Source organism: Rhinolophus sinicus, chromosome 14 (assembly GCF_057876585.1).
Source record: "Rhinolophus sinicus isolate RSI-liver-muscle chromosome 14, RSI-T2T, whole genome shotgun sequence".
NCBI lineage: Eukaryota > Metazoa > Chordata > Mammalia > Chiroptera > Rhinolophidae > Rhinolophus > Rhinolophus sinicus.
This window is the reverse complement of record NC_142514.1, coordinates 5,021,160-5,040,685: the sequence shown is the minus strand read 5'-3', so window position 1 is coordinate 5,040,685 and position 19,526 is coordinate 5,021,160. Positions and strand designations below refer to the sequence as shown.

The following is a 19,526-nucleotide window of genomic DNA, read 5'->3' as shown; positions in this document are numbered from 1 at the left end:
AGAAACAGATAACCTTAATAGACCCCTATCTATTAAAGAAATTAATTGTTGTTACAAAACCTTCTCACAAAGAAAACTTCAGGCCCAGATGGCGTCACTGTGAATCCTACCAACCACAGAAGGAAGATGTAAATAATACCACGTCAGCACACAGTCTGCCCGAAACCAGAAGAGGAGGAAACCAATCCCAACTCACCTTCTTAGGGCAGCATTACTCTGATACCAAACCAGACAAAGACATTGCAAGAAAACAACAGACCAATATTTCTCAGAATAGGTGCAATAATCCACAACAAAACAGTAGGCTATAGAATACAGCAATGTATTAAAAGGATAAAATAGCATGACCGAATACAAGGTTAATTTAATATTTGACAAAATAAGGAAGAAAAAGCATATGATTATTTCAGTAGGTGTAGAAAAAGTCTCGGCAAATTAACAGTAGAAAGGAACTTCCTCAATCTTACTGATAAAGAACATTTACGGAAAACCTACATTTAGCATCATACTTAATGGTGAAACTCTGCCTGCTCTCCCCCTAAGACAGTGAACAAGGTAAGAATGTCTGTCTCACCTATTCTACTCAACACTGCACTGGGATCTGAGCCACTCCAATCAGGTAAGACAAAAAAATTATGGCATACATATCAGAAGGGAAAAAGTACAACTATATTTGCAGACAGTAAGATTGTCTATGTAGAAAAGTCCTACAGAATCTACAAAAGAGCTACTAAAACTAACCAGTGAGTTCAGCAAGATTGTCAAATACAAATTTCAAAATACAAAATTTGATTGGTTTTCTACATGCTACCAACAGACAATTGGAAATTGGAATTTTAAAATGTTATTTGTTAGAGCATCAAAAATATGAAATCCTTAGGGATAAATTTAGCAAAATATGTGTAAAACCTGTACATGGAAAACTACAAAACATTGCTGAGAAAAGTTAAAAACCTACACCAAAGTGAGACATCGCATGCTCGTGGATTAGAAGACTCAATACTGTTAGGGTGATAATTCCCAACCTGGGCTATAGATTCAACACATCAATCAAAACCCCAGCAGACTTTTTTTTATAGAAGCTAATAACCTGATTCTACAATTTATATGGACAAAGGGTGAAAAACAGCCCAACTTATTTTGAAAAGAAGAATAAAGTTGGAGGACTTCACCCATCAGAGTTGAAGTCTTACTTGAAAGCTCTACTCAAAAGAGTGCGGGATTACCCTAAAGTTAGCCATAAAGATAAACAGAACAGAACAGAGATCGAGAAACAGACCCAAATTTATTTTTGACATTGGTGCCATGATAATTCAGTGGGGGAAAGATTAGTCTTTTTAACAAATGGGGCAGAAACAACTGGCTATCCATATGCAAGGAGAGTATATCGACCCTAATCTCACCCCAGACTATCTTAGTGACTTCGGACTAGGCAAAGATTTCTTTAAAAGAACACATGAGCCCAACTTATATAAAAGGAAAAAAATTTTGATTAATTGAATGCCATCAAAATTAAAAAATATTTTGCTCTTCAAAATGAAGATAAAAATAAAAGGTAATAAAATGAAAAGGCAAACCACACACAGGGAGAATTTTGCAAAACAAGTATTTGTAAAGGATTGTATCCACAGTATATACAGAACTCTTAAAACTCACTAAGAAACTAATAATCCCCCTCCCCCCCAAAAATGGGCAAGAAACTTGAACACATATGATGGCAAAAAGTACATTAAAAGATACTCAACACCATTAATCAATAGGGAAATGCACATTAAAACCACAATGAGGTATCACTACATACCCGCTGGAATGGCTACAATAAATGACGGACAACACCCAGTGTTGGCCAGGATGTGTTGCAAATTGGAGCTCTCATACGTTGCTGGTAGGAATGCAAAAAGGTATGGCCACTGTGGAAAACAGTTTGGCATTTTCTTACAAAGTTAACCATACACATGACCTAGCAATTTCACTCCCAGGTATTTACCCAAAAGAAAAGAAAACATATGCACAAAAAGACTCAGACTCAAATGTTCACAGCAGCATTATTCATAATAGCTTCAAACTGGAAACCCAACAATCATCAATGATCCGGACTTTGGTGGATGGACAGCCATCCAATGTGATTCTACTTAGCGATAAAAAGGAACAAACTACTGACCCAGACAATAAGGATGCATCTCAACAGCACTAAGCTCACTGAAAGAATCCCAACACAAAAGACTGTGTGCTGGACGATTCAACTGATGTAAAATTGTAGAAAAAACAAAACTAGTGACAGAAAGCAAATCAGTGTTGCCAGAAGCTAGTGGTCAGGGCAGGGGCCTGACTACAAAGGGTCATAGAATTTCCCGGGTGATGGAAAAGTTCTATCTGGTGATGGAGGTGGTGGTGATACTAATGTAGACATTTGTCGAACGCTTGTTTTGCACACCTGAATTTGGTGTATTTTATTTACTGTATGTAAATACACCCCAATAAAGCATACAAAAAGGAAAATATACTTTATGTCCACACCTGTGCCCAAACCAGACAGCCCATTAGGCAGTGACCGCCTGGCAACAGAGCTCACAGAATCTGTGCTTTTGATCTCTACCTGATGCTGCAGAACCAGACCCAGGTGGAGACGCCCTGAGAAGGGACACCGTGCACAGGCCGCTGGCAGTAGAATGACTGTTCTTATTCCCGCTGTTGCCGATCACACACGGCTGGAAAGTACAAACACAAGAGAAAAATTGAACATTTTAAGTATCATGTTACAAAATAACTGGGAGATCTTCCCCTTAACACGTTAAACAGAATAAAACAAACATATAGACATGAGAAGTAAAACATTTTTCAGCCTGTCCCCAAGAATGTGGTCTAAGTTCCTCTGTATATAAGATTCAAGACACCACTGCTATGAGCACCTCCTACATGCCACAGACGCTACAGGTGTGCTTTAATGCTTTGTCATTCAGAAAATATACATTGAACATTTTATACATTTTAAACAGTGTTCCAAATACTAGGAATATATCAGTGAACAAAAGTTCCAGCTATGTTGGAACTTATATTGCATAGGGAGAAGAACTACGTAAATACTACTTCCTGTAATCCTCAGGATGCTATGCAGTATTAATTGTTCCATTTTTCAAGTAAGGAAACAAAGGCAAAGGTATGTTAAGTGACCTGTCTATGCGAAGCCACCTAACAAGTGACAGGGCTGGGACATGAACCCTTAGCCCAGGCTGGGCTCACTGGGACACATTGCCAGGCATTAGATTTCTAGCAAGTGCACTAATAGCAGGCTTTCAAAATTGAGCGTATTTTCTTGATTTGGGTCATCAGATTTTCTTGATTTGGATCATCTGTAAAAACAAAAGTATTATACCTTGAAGGGAAGACTGAAGAAAAACTCTGTGTAAATATTCACACGCGTCTTGGATCCTATACCTAAATAGAGGAATGTCATATCCCAAAGTTTAACCTGATGATCTCAGAATACCTTTTTGGGTAGAGGGATGAAAAGTTAAAGAAAACTGATAAAATATTTGTCATTTTTGAAAATGACATGTATGAATATGAAATTACAAACTGCCAACTTTACTAATACTGACAATAAATGGCTCTTACCCCCTCCATCCATAACTGCTGTCCTACAACTGAAAAAAGAAAATTTCTAAACTCATGTCTTGTCATATAGCTTATCCCTGTCTTACTAGACCATTACCCCAGTTGTAGGTAAGAAAATACATTTTATAGGCAATGAACATGTTAGTTTAATGCCTGGAAGTCAAAAATTTTTTTTTTTTTAAGATTTTATTGTGGAAGGGGTACAGGACTTTATTGGGGAACAGTGTGTACTTCCAGGACTTTTTTTTCCAAGTCAAGTTGTTGTCCTTTCAATCTTAGTTGTGGAGGGTGCCATTCAGCTTCAAGTTGTCTTTTCAGTCTTAGTTGTGGAGGGTGCAGCTCAGCTCCAGGTCCAGTTGCCATTGCTAGTTGCAGGGGGTGCAGCCCACCATCCCTTGCGGGAGTTGAACCAGCAACCTTGTGGTTGAGAGGACGCGCTCCAACCAACTGAAACATCTGGGAGCTCAGCAGCAGCTCAGCTCAAGGTGCCGTGTTCAATCTTAGTTGCAGGGGGCGCTGCCTACCATCCCTTGCGGGACTCGAGGAATTGAACTGGCAACCTTGTGGTTGAGAGCCCACTGGCCCATGTGGGAATTGAACCGGCAGCCTTCAGAGTTAGGAGAATGGAGCTCTAACCGCCTGAGCCACCGGGCCGGCCTGAGGTCAGATTTTAAAGGAGGGGAAAACTTAGTTCATATAGAAGATTTGAAAGAGCACTTTGGGAGAAAGATTCTTTCCTTCCTGCTTCTGAAGTGGGGCCAGGCACCTACAGTGCACGTGTGTGCACAAGCTTAGTCTCAGCGGCAATTACCAACTCAGGCCACCGTGATGAGAACCCGCCCCATGGAAGAGCCTCATGTTACTAAGAGAACAAGGCTGATTTTCTCACTTGCGTGTTGAAAGCTCGTGTCACTTACACACTCCGCCTCTGGGCACACGTCCCTTCTCATCTGATCTGCAGATTCGCAGGACCTGGGCGTGTCTTCCCGCAGTAAGTTGAGCTGCAGCGGTGAGCTGCTCCGGGAGTTCAGGAACGCGTGCTCTCCACTCTGGCTCTCCCACTTGTCCCCAGCTTGCCTTCGGCTGATGACTGAAGGTGGCACTTCCAGGTTTGGAGCCACTGCGGACACTGAGGGTGGTATTTCCGAAGAGCATGGTGCTTCCCGGAATGGATATGAAGAGAATGATGGGGTCGAGAGAGGATATACAGGGGCGTCAGGCAGGAAAATGGTCATGAAAGTACCTAAGTGAGGAGCAGGGAGAGCCGGAAAAGACGGCAAACCACTGGATAAGGGCAGGCAGTCGAGTGCAGTTACAGAAGCTGTGTGTTCTCCACTCAGAGAGGTTACAACTGGGAGGGGAAACGCTGGTACGAGATAAGGTGCCTGGCTGGGAACCATCACTGCGGCCGGGAACGACAGGCTGGGGGCGTGAGGAGAGGCCGGGGATGGGCTCCAGGGCGGAACGTTCTGGACCTCTCCTCCACCAGCAGGGCAGAAGGGCCCCTGGGCGCTATGGCTGTCCAACGGCACTGGCGGCGTCTTCCGCCTGTGCTTCCCCTTCTTGCAACCTGCTGATCTGCTCGGCTTGGAGGCAGACTCTCCTGAAAGGATAGAGAGGGAGGCATATTATGAAAAGCTATACCCTCAAAGGAAGAGAAGAATGCCATTTACAGGTAAGTAGAGGAAAATTACCAAGGAATAAACATTGGCCAATACGAAATATTTCTACTCAGGGATGGAAAAAATTGGCTCTAAAAGGATGAACAAGATCCCAGATAAAAGTTGTTGCTATAAAATAAACTTATTTCAGCATCTCTCAATCAGTTCCTTACAAAATCAGCTTCTCACATCTAGAAGAGATCCAAGATAACAAATTGTTGATACAGATTTATTTCATCATCTCTCAACCAGTTCCTTACAAGCAAAACCCCCATTCTTCACTCCATTATCTCCCTGTACTGACACAGGACTTATAAAATTGATGACAACTATGTAGATAAATGGAATGTATTTTTAAAAATTTAACTACCTTGAACATATGAATATTTAGCTTTGCTTCTGCTTTCTTGCTGAAGATAGGAGCTGTAGGGTGACGACAGGATCTTTTCCCGGAATTTATCAACATAATTCTGCTCTTCCTTCTGTGTGTGGGCTGACAGAACAGCCTTGGTGAGCCCAACGTGCTTAAAATCTTCTGGGCTCAGGGGAGCTGGGTGTGTGCTGGGGCCCCAGGGCTCACAGGCTGGGGTGGCATCCTCTGCTAGAATGAATTCTGCTGAGGTGGAAGAAGACATTTCATTTTAATTCCTACCAAATATTTGCATTTATTTATTTTCACCAATTTAACTGCCTTTCAATAAATTTCATGAACATTAACTCAAGAGCTAGAATATAAAAAACTTCATCAACTTAGCACACAAATTCTTTTTATTTTTCTGCCTTTTTTATACTCTTTGTACACTTGTATATACATTTTATAGAGTTCTCACACTCAATGTGCATACTTATATATTTATTTAAATTTTGCTTTTATTGGAAGTATTTTTCTACCTTCCTGAATTTTTCAAAATTTTTCTTTTTTATCTTTGAGTATGTAACAGTCATGTGGTTCAAAAATCAATAAGCATTAAAATGACAGTATACTCCCCATTCCTGTCTACTATCTGCTTAGTTCTCATTTATTCTCCCAACAGAAAACCATTTCTTTTTTGTTTTCTCCTCCTTCTTCCCCCTCACCTCCCCACTCCAGTTCAAGCCGTTGTTTCTCAGTCAAGTTGTGTAGGACACAGCTCCCTGGCCAATGCTGGTATTATGAGCCTTGCGCTCCCCTGACTGCCGGTCGCCAGTCGGCCGCTCACAGCAGCTCTCGCCAGCTGCCGGCTGCTCATGATGGCTGCCGACCACTCACGCTGGCCACCGGCCGCTCCTGGCAGCACACGGTAGGAGCACGGCGCTCCAACCACCTGAGCCTCTGGGCCGGCCCCATAAAACCATTTCTTAGTTTCTTTATGCCTCTTTAAATAAGCACGAATATAGATTCTTATTCCCTACCCCCATTTTACCCAAAGGCATTTGATATGTACATGAGCCAGCCTGCAATGTGTTTTTCATTTAACAATATCCCTTTTATCAGTAGATAAATAATTGTCTCATACTTTCTTACATCACGTAGGTTTCAATTTCTTGTGTGTACCACAGGTTACTAAAGTAAGCATCTGTAGGTAGGCTTTGAGTTGTTTCTAAAACATTACTTCTTTCACGTACAAAAGATTTCATGGTGGACCCTGGCGGGTTCCCCCAACATCCATTCCACCTCTCCCCTGCTGTGCAGTATTCAGATGGTTTGGGTAGTCTTGGCCTCATTCCACTTCTAGAAGTAGGACCTGATTAGTGTAAACAACACAACTGACAGAGGACTTCTAATTCTGGCCAAGATGGACCAACAGGGGCTGAATTTACCTTCCTGCCTTAAACAACTAAATATACAATCAAAATATATGAAAGACTATGTGCACATCAGACACTGAACATCAGGTAACAAAGGACAGTGACCCCCTGAGGGACAGAAAACAAATGGGGTCAGCCCTAGGGCTCCCCCAGCTCATAGCCTGGAGGGAGTTTCCGAGGTGCAGGGTGGGGAAAGCAGGTGGAGCCCGGTGAGCTCCGGAGCTGAAGAGACAGAACTGAGACGAGTGTCTTGAGTTTGCAGGGACCAGTACTGGAGACGAGAGCTACAGAGAACACCTGGGGCATTCCCTAGAGCATCCGTGTGAGGGGAAAAACACCGGAAAGGAGTAGGGAAACAACCAAAACAACCACACAAGGTGAACGTGCTTGTCCCCGTCAGCCAGACGAGAAAATCTCACGGGGTAATTCATGGGGTTAGGGTACAGTACTCAGAAGGATCTTGCTTTAGTAGCAGAGAATAATTAAGTCTAGATTACACACTGCTCTGGTCTTGCCTAAAAAATTTTAAAAGAAAAGCCTGAAAGACTCAATCTGTTTCCATGTCACTTAACTGGATCCCAGAATAAGCCTCATCAATGTTTACAGGAATACAAAAATGTCCAGCGCGCATTCACAATATCTGGCACCCAATCAAAAATTACCACGCATGCAAAGAAGCAGGAAAATGCAACCCATCATAAAGAGAAAAATTAATCAAGCAAAATCAGCCTAGGGCTGGCAGACGGGGATGTTAATAGTTATTGTATTGTATTCCATATCGCTAGAGGGAATATCCAACATGTTACGTACTAGCGACATGGGAAATGTTTTTTTTTTTGTTTTTTGGTTTTTTTTTAAAGACCTAGGTGATGTCAGAAACATGGTGGCATGCGGGATCCCCCCTGATCTCTCCACTTGAAATTACAACAAGTTGAACAGCTATAATTTAACAAAGGATCCAGTGGGCAACACACAAACACGTCTGAGAGATCCATGCATCAAAACATCTGAATGTGGGTGAACCGGGAGGAAGAGGGGAGAAGAGAGGGACAAGTGCAGAGACGGGCACGTGGACGCAGCCTGGAGCTCACTACGGCCCTGGTCCCGGGAGAGAGGGGGATTCAGACTATAGGTGCACTCTCTGTGGCCCCGAGCATTCCTGCCTGAATGATCAACATACAATATGGCTGAACCCAGTGATCGGGGCAAAGACCTCAGTGCAAAGACCAAATACAGAAGTGCGACAGCTGTGGTCCAACAGTTCTCACTGCCAGGCAGAAAACAAAGCCATGAAGTCTGGCTGCCTCCCACCACCCTCCCAGAGCTTGACACCCCCACACCCTCCCAGTACTAGCAACAGGCCCCAGAAGAAACTGTAGCACTGTCAGATTAAAGAACAGAATATCTACAGCCCTGAGAACTGGAGAGACAGTTCCTGAGTGGCAGAGGTACTCTGTGGCTAATTTCCGTGACAAGGGAGAAGATATAGCGGCGAGGCAGCTGTGGTCTGGCAGTGTCACCGTTACTTGGAGAAGACCAAAGACACAAGCATACCAGTGCCTCTCCCAGCCCACTCCGCCCCCACCTTTTGCAGCTGATCTCAGCAGGGGCACCCAGGGCTGCTGAGGCACACAGCTCTGCATCTGGCTGCAGGGGCAGCACTGGGATTTCAGGGCCTCAGAACCCCATTGTCTACTACATCCTCCCAAGGGGGTGGTGCCCTGAGACTGAAGCGAGCTGGTCACAAAGGAGACGCCCAGCTCCCCAGGAAACATTCCACTGTGAGAAGGTGGAACAGGGCAAGAGAAAATAAAAATCTCCATTGCTACCTACAGGAAAACAAAAGAAAGACCACTCTGTCTCAACCTGCTGCAGAATTCCTTCCCATAGATGCCTAGGAAGAGAAATAATCCATCAATTACCATGAATAACCAAGGTAACAAGGTAGCGCATAAAGAAAATAAAAGATCTCCAGAAAATATGCTTAAAGACATGGAAATACGTGACTTAAATAACAGAATTCAAGACTGCAGCTCTGAAAAATTCAATGAGATGCACAAAAACTCAGATGGGCAGTTTAATGAACTCAGAAATAAAATCGATAAACAAATGAATACTTTACCAAAGAGATAAAAATTTTTAAACCAAATAGAAATTCTGGAAACGAAGAACTCAGTAACAGAGATGAAGGAGCTTAGGAAATAAAGCTGTCCAGATGAGGAAAGAATTAGTGATATCAAAGACAGAAATCTGGAAATGACGCAAATGGCAGAAGAGAGAGACTTGAGAGTTAAAGGAAATGAAGAACTCGAAATGAAAGAACTATCTGACTCCATCAGGAAGAGCAATATAAGAATAACGGGCACACCAGAAGGAGAGGAGAGGGAGAAAGGCAAAGAAAGCCGATTCAAACAAAGAGTCAACGAGAACTTCCCAAACCTATGGAAACAACTGGATCCTTGAATCCAAGAAGCAAACAGAACATCAATTACCTCAATCCTAAAAGGTCTTCTCCAAGGCACATATTGAAACTGTCAAAAATTAATGACAAAGAAAGAATTCTCAAGGCAGCCAGAGAAAAGAAGATAGCAACCTACAAAGGAAAGCTCTGTGGATTATCATGTGATTTTTCAGCAGACACTCCACAAGCTAGGAGGGAGTAGAATCAAATATTCAAACTATTGAAAGAGAAAAATTACCCGCCAAGAATAACATATCCAGCAAAGTTATCCTTTACATATGAATAATAAAGACCTTTCCAGATATACAGAAGCTGAGGGAATTTTCCTTAAGGCCTGCATTACAGGAAATACTGAAAGAGGTTATTCTACCTGAAACAAAAAGACAAAAGTATACAAAACTATGAATAAGATTACTAACAGACAGACAGAAGCAGGAAATGGCAATCCCTACACAGAATAGGACACTATACATGTGAACATAACATAAAGGGTAAAGGAAACAAAAACATAAAAAAAGAAAAAGAGAAGAAGAAGATAATTTGCTGCGGTAACTCAAAAATGAACTTACAGTATAAATAGGGATAATCTGTGACAACAAAAACATAAAAGGGGGTAAAGGTCTGAATCTGCAAAGGGGAATGGAGATAGGAAACAGAGGGAAAAAATCATAGAATGCCACCAAACTTAAATAACAGACAAAATACGAAGGCAAAAAAAAACCATGGAGACATTGAATGACCAGAAACAAAAGATATACCCTCATATATCAATAATCACCCTAAATGTAAATGGACTGAACTCACCAATAAAAAGGCACAGAGTAGCAGTTTAGTGGTTACCAGAGGGTAAGGGGGCAGAGGAGTGATAGAAGAGGGTAAAGGGAGTCAAATATATGGTGATGGAAGGAGAACTGACTCTGGGTGGTGAGCAAACAATGCAATATATATATATATTTGATGTATTATAGAAATGTACACTGGAAACCTATATAATTTTACTAATCAATGTCATTCCAATAAATTTAATGAATATTTTTAAAAAGCATAGATTAGTAAACATGAAAAAAGAAAAACCCATTGGAAAAATTTAACTGATTAATTTCTAACTACCTTTTCATGTTAATTTGCCTGGATGCAGGTTTCATTATTTTAGCCAATTAATTATTAGGTTGGTGCAAAAGTAATTGCGGTTTTTGCAATTTTTTAACCTTTTAAACCACAATTATTTTTGCACCAAGCTAATACATTCAAGACTTAGAAATATTCAACTGCACAATGTCAAAAATTTTTAAGGTTAAAAAAAAAAGACCCTAATAGAACTTCTAGAAATGAAAACTACAATATATGAGATGGAAAATACACTAAGTGGAAATAGCAAGAGATTAGATATTGCAATAAAAAATATTAGTGAATGTGAAGACACAGTAATACAGACTATCCAAAAATGAAACTTAAGAGGGAAAAAAAAGACTAAAAAAATGAACAGAACATCAGTGAACTGTGGGACAACTTCAAGCAGCCTATATACATTTAATTGGAATCCCCAGAAAAAAGAGGAGACAGAGACAGAAAAAATATTTGAGAAAATAAGAGAAGAAAAAATTTCAATTTGATGGAAACCGTAAACCTACAAATCCAAGGAACTCAATGAACTCCGAGCACAAGAATCATGAAGAACACTGCACCTTGGCACATGATAGCCATACTGTTCAAATCAGTGACAAAGAAAATCTCACAAGTAGCCAGAAGGAAGACATGCTGCATAAAATCAAGGATGACAGCAGATTTCACGTTAGAAACAATTTAACTGAAAAGACAGGGGAGCAATGTCTTTGAAGTTCTGAAAGATAAAAACTGTCAACCTAGAAATCTATACTCTGCTAAAATATCTTTAAAACTTGAAGGTGAAATAAAGACATTTCAGACATGAAAACTGACAGACTTCATCACCAATAGACCCACAGTACAAGAAAGAGTAAAGGAATTCCTTTAGGCAGAAGGAGCATGATTCCTGATGAATCCACATAAAGGAATGAAAAGCACAGGAAGAGACAACTACACGGATAAATATTTAACCTCTTTAAAAGATAATAATCACTTAAACAATAATGGCAACAATATAGTGTGGGATTTATAACACATATAAAAGTAAAATATATGTCAACATACAAAGGCCAGAGGGAATGGAGGTATACTATGGTAAGTTTTTATACTATACACGCAATAGTGTAATTATCTCTAGAAAGTAGGTTGTGAAAAATGAAATATGTGGATCATAAACCCTAAAGCAACCACTAAAATACAGTCCACTTTAAATATAGACGTATAGGTTAAATGTAAAAGGGTAGAAAAAGTGATGACACACTAACACTGATCAAAAGTAAACTAGAGTGAACATATTAAGAAAAAGTATGTTTTAGAGCAAAGAGTGTACAAGGGATAAAGAGGTCATTTCACAATGATCAAAGGGTCAAGTCACCAAGAGGGCATAACAATCCTAAACATTTATGCGCAAAATAAGACAGCTTCAAAATGCCTGAAGGAAACACCAATAGAACCACAAGGAGAAATAGACAAACCCACAATATGGTCTGCGATTTCAATACTGCTTGAGGTAAAACAAGTACAAAGAAGATTAGTAAGGACAGACAAGACTTCAAAAACACTACCATGTTTCCCTAAAAATAAGCCCTAGCATGATTTTTCAGGATGACATGCCCTGAACATACGCTCTAATGAGTCTTTTGGAGCAAAACTTAATATAGGACCTGGTCTTATTTTCGGGGAAACACAGTACCAACTAACGTGACCTAGTTTACACTGATAGAACAGTCAACCCAACAGCAGCAGAATACACATCCTTTTCAAGTACATACAGAACATTTACCAAGACAGACCACATTAGATACATAAAACAAGTCTCAATAAATTTAAATGAATTCAGGTTTTGTACTTTCTCTGACCACAATGGGATTAAAGTAGAAATCAACAACAGATCCATGAATATGTGATAACTAAACAACATGATAACATATAATACGATTTCAAAGAGACATCAAAAGATATTAGGCAGTATTTGAACACAATGAAAATAAAATGCAATATATCAAATATGTGGGATGTAGCTAAAGGTAAAAGAAAATTTTATACTAAAATCCATTAGGAAAGAAAAATGTCTGAAATCAACGACTTCAGTTTCCGTCTTAAGAAACTGGAAGTAGAGCAAGATAAACAAAAGTAAGTAGAAGAAAGAAAATAATAGAGCAATAAAACTGACCAACCTTCAGCCAGACTGATAAGGAGAAAAAAGAGAAACCACAAGTTACCAATTTCAAGAATGACAGAGGGACCATCACTAGAGAACTTACAGGTATCAAACGATTAATAAGGGAACATTATGAGCAACTTTATTCCAGTAAATTTGACAACTTAGACAAAATGGACCAATTCTTTGAAAGACGCAAATTAAAACTTCATTCCACAAGAAGTAGAGAAGCTGAATAGCACTACATCTGTTACACAAACTGAATTTGTAGTTAAAAACTTCTCCACCAGGAAAACTCCAAGCCCAAATGGCTTCACTGGTGAGTTTGAGCAAACATTTAAGGGATGAATATATACCAATTTTACATAAATTCTTCTAAAAAAAGTAAAGAGGAGGAAACGCTTCCCAGCTCATGCTATGAGGCCAGGATCATCCAGGGACCCAAACCAAACAAAGTCATTTTAAGAAAAACAAACAGACAAAGCTACAGGCCATTACTATGTTTTCCCTTTTCTACCATCTCCCCTCTCCCCTTACCTCTGGTTGCGAAGATATTTTAACATTTAAAAATCAATCATGGGGGTGCCGGATGGCTCAGCTGGTTAAGAGTGAGAGCTCTTAACAGGGTTGCCGGTTAAATTCCCACATAGGCTATTGAGTTGTACCCTCCACAACTAGATTGAAGACAACGAGCTGCCACTGAGGTTCCAGAGGGGTGGCCGGATGGCTCAGCTGGTTAGAGCTGGAGCTCTTAACAACCAAGTTGCCGATTCAATTCCTGCCTGGAGGTGGGCTGGGCTCCCTGCAACTAAAGATTGAAAATGGTGACTGGACTTGGAGCTGAGCTGCGCCCTTCATAACCAGACTGAGGGACAATGACTTGGAGCTGATGGGCCCAGTGAGAAGCACACTGTTCCCCAATATTCCCCTCAAAAAATTAAAAAAAAAAAAAATCAATCGTAATTCATCATGAACTGAAAAAGAAACTATTAATAAAAGAAACTGAAAAATAAAAACCTTGGGGCAGGCCCGGTGGCTCAGGCGGTTACAGCTCCATGCTCCTAACTCCAAAGGCTGCCAGTTCGATTCCCACATGGGCCAGTGGGCTCTCAACCACAAGGTTGCCAGTTCAATCCCTCCAGTCCCGCAAGGGATGGTGGGCTCCGCCCCCTGCAACTAAGACTGAACACGGCACCTTGCGCTGAGCTGCCGCTGAGCTCCCGATGGCTCAGTTGGTTGGAGCGTATCCTCTCAACCACAAGGTTGCCAGTTCGATTCCTTGACTCCCGCAAGGGATGGTGGGCAGCGCCCCCTGCAACTAAGATTGAACACGGCACCTTGAGCTGAGCTGCCTCCCGGATGGCTATTAGTTGGGAGTGAATCCCCTCAACCACAAGGCTGCCGGTTCGACTCCCGCAAGGGATGGTGGGCTGTGCCCCCTGCAACTAGAAAATGGCAACTGGACTGGGAGCTGAGCTGCACCCTCCACAACTAAGATTGAAAGGACAACAACTTGACTTGGAAAAGAAAGTCCTGGAAGTACACACTGTTCCCCAATAAAGTCCTGTTCCCCTTCCCCAATAAAATCTTAAAAAAATAAAAAAGCTTTAAAAAAAATAAAATAAAAACATTATAATCATTTCAATAGCTGCAAAGATTTGATAAAATCCAACATTCATTTCTGATAAAAAAAATGTATCAGGAAATTAGGAACAGAAGAAAGCCTACAACTAACACATTTTCTTTCTCATCAGGAAAAACACAAGGATATCTGCTCTTACAACTTCTAGTTAGTACTTAGTGGAGGTTCTAACCAGTTAATAAGGCAAGAAAAATAAATACAAAGATCTGGACTGGAAAGGAAAAAGTAAATCTGACTTTCACAAACATGATTGCACATAATCCCAGAAAGTGAGTTTGGCAAGGTTGTAGAATAAAAGATTAATATGTAAAAAATCAATTTTTCTATACACTGGCAACAAAAAATTGGAAATTGATCGTAAAAAAACAACAATCCCATTTATAATATGAAATAATCAGGGATGAAACTGACAAAACATATGCAAGATCAGCTCCCTGAAACAAGATAACGCTGTAAGAAATGAAAGAGCATCTGAATAGATGGATAGGTGTACCAGGTTAATAGACTGGAGGACTTTATTTTGGGATGTCTATTCTCCCCAAATTGATGTATAGATTAAACACGATCCCAATCAAATGCTCTGCAGAAATTTTTAAAAAGACACTGAGAAAGTGATTCTAAAATTTGTATGGACAAAGGACTTAGAATATTCAAAGCACTCTTGTAAAAGAATAAAATTGCAGGATTTATGTTACCTGATTTCAAGACTTACTACAAAGCTACAGGAATCAAGGCTGTGTGGTCCTGGTAAAAAGGGTTTATCAGTTTTGTTCATCTTTTCAGAAAACTTTTAGCTTTAATTTTCTCTATCGTCTGTTCGTTGATTTCTGCTTCTTCTTTACTATTTCCTTCCTTCTACCTTGGATTTACTTTGCTCTTTTTTATGCCTCCTTCTTAAACTGGAACTTTATATCAGACTTGAAACATTTGTTCCCCAGTAGTAGCATTTCAAGCTGTTAATCTCATTATAAGTAAGCTGTACTTTCATTACCATTGATTTTGAAATATTTTCCAATATTCTTTGTGATTTGTTTTTTGAATCATGAATTATTTAGAAATGTGTTGTTTAGTTTCTAAATGTTTGGGTTTAAACATCTTATTTTTTATTGATTTCTAATTGAATTGACTCTAGCCAGAGAACACAGATTGTACAACATTGATTATTTAAAAGTTGGGACTTATATTACAGCCCAGCATATTTTATCAGTTACAGAGAGCGAGTGTTAAATTCCCCAATTATGCTTATGAAAGGTCCATTTCTCTCCTCAACCCTTTCCATTTTTGCTTCATATAATTGAAGCTCTGTTATTAATGTCTTCCTGATGACTCTCTCATTATGAAAAGTCTCTGTCTTGATATCCTTTTATTAATATGGGCATTTCAGCCTTCTTATGCTTATCGTTTGTATTGTACATCTTCCCCATCCATTTATTCTCCAATCTACTTGTGAATTTCTATTTCAACTGTACTTTGCAGACAGTATATAGTTGGATCTTGATTTTTTCATCTGTTCTGACAATTCCTGTCTTTTAATTGGAGTGTTTAGTCCCTGTTATGTAATTATTGATATAGCTGGGGTTACAGCTATTATTGGTTTGATATATTGAATTTTTGTTACTGTCATTGCTCTATTCCTCCCCTCTGTCCTTCTTTCGGATTATCCGAGTACTTTAAAATGTTACATTTTAATTTAGCTCTTGACTTTTTAGCTGATTTTTGGATCTCACACTCCATCTTGACTCTATAGGTTCAGAAATATCTGTGATGGCAAAGTTTCTGGAGACTAATTGTCAGTGTTCAATTCCACTTTGCCACTCGTTTACTGGGTGACTTTGGGCAAGTTAAGTCACTGAAGGTCTTTGTGCCTTGATGTTCCACATATAAAATGGAGATAGTAACTTGCAGGGAAATGCGTTTGTGCTCGTGGTCCTCACCCAATGCTTTATGAAAATCAGGGTGCAAGCTGCAGGAAAGCAGACAAACACAGACGCCCTACAGTGGAAGAACATCTGGGCTCTGATTCTGTTTCTCCTTGTAATGAAATTGTGGCCTTGCAGATATTGAGACTGGTTTAAGATCAGGAGAAATGGTTATCAGTAAATATCTCCTTAAATGAAAGCATATCGGTTTTAGTATACATTCTTTCAAGATGGTAATATAAGACCAGAGCATAAAGTGTAGTGGCATGGTCAAAAAGAGCTTTCCATGCTGGGTGAGACCCTACCCCCCACGGCGGCATCACTGGCAGCGACGTGTCCACACACAACCCAAAGAAGTAAGAATGTGCACATGCTGTCCCGAGGGACTAGCTCAGGTCTCATACAGCTGTATCTTCAGCTCATCAGCCACACAACCCAACCCCACAAGACTGTACCCCTGGCCTCTTCCCACCAACCCACAGCCCACCTGTCAATACTACGCTCCCCGTCTCAAAGGCTGGCCGTGAGGATTAAATGAGTTCCACTTCTATGAAGAGCTAAGGACAGGGAACGGCACATAGCAAGCGCTCAACACGTTAACTCACATACCGCTGAAGACCAGCAGAGATAAGTTAGAGATAATCCAAAAACCTGATTTACACACGTGTTACCATCTCCATCAAATTGTTACAGGTAATGAAAAAGTCAAAAGAGGAGGCAGCCAAAAGGAACAAAAAGACATCGGAATAATTTACCAAGTCACTCTGATTTTAAATGAAGAGCGTTTGAAACACTCTCACTATCATCAGACCGACACAAACATTTCAATATGGGTACATGATCCACGTCGTCACAACCACAAAGGTTGAAAGATATCTTCTTTCAAGGTCAGCAACAAAATGACCTAACGGCATTAGTAACAGCTAACGCTAATTAAGGGTTTACGCGTACACAGTGTTCTAAGTGCTTTACGTGTGTCAGCTGATTTGATCGACAAATGACTTAATAAGAAATACAGTTCAAGATATATGTATATATGTAACCTATATAAACCTGACGATACTTCCAAAAATACTTTAACTGAATTAAGAAAGAGTTTTTGTAATTTAGAAGCGATTACTAAGTAAATGGTAGAAGTGACTTTTGTTTTCTCAAAATCGTGTTGAATACACTTAAAGGAAAAGGTAACTACAGCACCTGACTCTGGGGGCGGGACGTGGACAATGGTGCTGCGGTAACTGCACTGGCTGATGCCGGAGCCCAGGCTCAGGACGGCCGTGGGCAGGGTCCGGGCAGCTCCTCCTTCAGCGTTGGGGGGCCGTCCATGAGTTGGCATCTCTGGTTTACGTACGGCCGGGGTCTGAGAAACAGCTGGTGATGCAAGAGAAACTGACAGTGAAAAGAAAACCTCCCAACAGGAAATTTATATTAAAGACCCACACAGTGTACAGATCTGTATAACTGATAAATAAAACCCAACGGGCCATAAAGAGGAATAAGAAACAGATTATTTGTGATTACAATGAAATAACTAAAGTCAGGAAATTAAAGAGAAGCAGGAAGGGTGGCTTTATAATAACCCTTTTCATGTCACTGCGCAGGGCTTTCCTGTTACCTCGCAATGCTTGGGCACCATCTGCCCTGTGCTGCTGTCTGTCTTCTTCTGAGGATGAAGTTGTGTTTGTACAGGATATACATTTTCTTTTCAAAGCTGGAATGTTGTAGCTCTTCAGGTATCTGCAACCACATAATTAGATCACGTGTTCTTACCTGGCCCCTAACTTTGCCGCGTCCCACATTTTGCTCACACCTCTTCATTTTACTTTTATTACTTATTGAATAAATTTGACCTGTAACGCTGTATAAGCTTAAAGTATACAGCATGTTACTTTGATGTATGTTATGATTGCGGATGAAGCAGTATTAATCATCTTACATAATTATAGAACAATATTATTGTGTATATTCATTATACTGTGCATTAGATCTCTGTAGCTTATTTACCACTTGTTACAAGTTTGTACCCTTAAACACCTTCACCTTTATCCCTCCACTCCATCTCCTGGTAACCCTCATTTTCCTGTTTTTTCCAGGTTTAATTTTTTCAGATTCCACATATAAGTGGTATCACACAGTACTAGACTTTCTCTGACTTAGCTTGCTGAGCATACTGTGTTCAAGGTCCATCTATGTTGTCACAAGTGAGAGGATGTCCTCCTTTCGCATGGCTGAACATACGTGTATATGGACCACATCTTTTTTATCCATTCATCCATTGATGGACATTTGGGCTGTTTCCTTCTCTTGACTATTATGAATAATGTTGCGATAAACATGGGCATGCATACAAAGGTCTGACAGTTAAGTTTGTGAACTTGTTGCAACACTGTTGCTAACCTTTTTTGATATCAGAGGGATTATTCATTATGAATTTGTACCAACTATACAAACAGTTCACCAAGTACACTATGTGGAAGTGCTGAAAAGGCTGCGTGAAAAAGACGACCTGAACTTTTACCAACAATTCATGGCTCTGGCATCACGACAATGCACCAGCTCACACGGCACTGTCTGTGAGGGAGTTTTTAGCCAGTAAACAACTGTATTGGAACACCGTCCCTACTCACCTCATCTGGCCCCCAATGGCTTCTTCACCCAAAGATAAAGGAAATATTGAAAGGAAGACATTTTGATGACATTCAGGACATTGAGGGTAATACAACGATAGCTTTGATGGCCATTCCAGATAAAGAGTTCCAACATTGCTTTGAGGGGTGGACTAAGCGCTGGCATCGGTGCCTAGCTTCCCAAAGTGACCACAGTGATATTCAGCAATAAGGTATATAGCACTTTTTCTAGGATGAGTTTGTGAACTTAATTGTCAGTCTTCGTATATCTCGTCAAAATCCTATATTCATTTCCTTTGGGTATATACCCAAGAGTGGAACTGCTGAATTGCATGGTAGATCTATTTTCAATTTTTTGAGGAAGCTCGACATTGTTTCCCACAGTGGTTGGACCAATTTACATTTCGACCAACACTGCATAGGGGTCCCCTTTTCACCACATCCTCACCAACACCTACTCTGTCATCTTCTTGATGACAGCCATTCTAATGGTGTAAGGTGATAGCTCATTATTGTGGTTTTGATTTGCATTTCCATAATGATTAGTC

At 40.4% G+C, this 19,526-nt stretch overlaps 1 protein-coding gene across 8 annotated transcripts in view; it reads right to left on the bottom strand.

Moving 5' to 3' along the window:
• The window catches only part of PER3 (period circadian regulator 3), a 57,152-nt gene that overhangs the window by 8,859 nt on the left and 28,767 nt on the right, over positions 1 to 19,526 (bottom strand). For 7 of the 8 annotated variants that reach the window (XR_016018521.1, XR_016018522.1, XR_016018523.1 and 4 more), the window contains 5 exons: positions 17,967 to 18,088; positions 17,549 to 17,722; positions 5,647 to 5,892; positions 4,533 to 5,218; positions 2,597 to 2,708 (listed from right to left, as the gene is read on the bottom strand). Coding sequence is in view for 4 of the 8 variants with exons in the window: in XM_019746756.3 (XP_019602315.3) it covers positions 2,597 to 2,708; positions 4,533 to 5,218; positions 5,647 to 5,892; positions 17,549 to 17,722; positions 17,967 to 18,088 (1,340 nt within the window). In the remaining 4 variants the exon portion in view is untranslated. The remainder of the gene's footprint in view (positions 1 to 2,596; positions 2,709 to 4,532; positions 5,219 to 5,646; positions 5,893 to 17,548; positions 17,723 to 17,966; positions 18,089 to 19,526) is intronic. The other variant, XM_074334113.2, reaches the window with a different exon arrangement.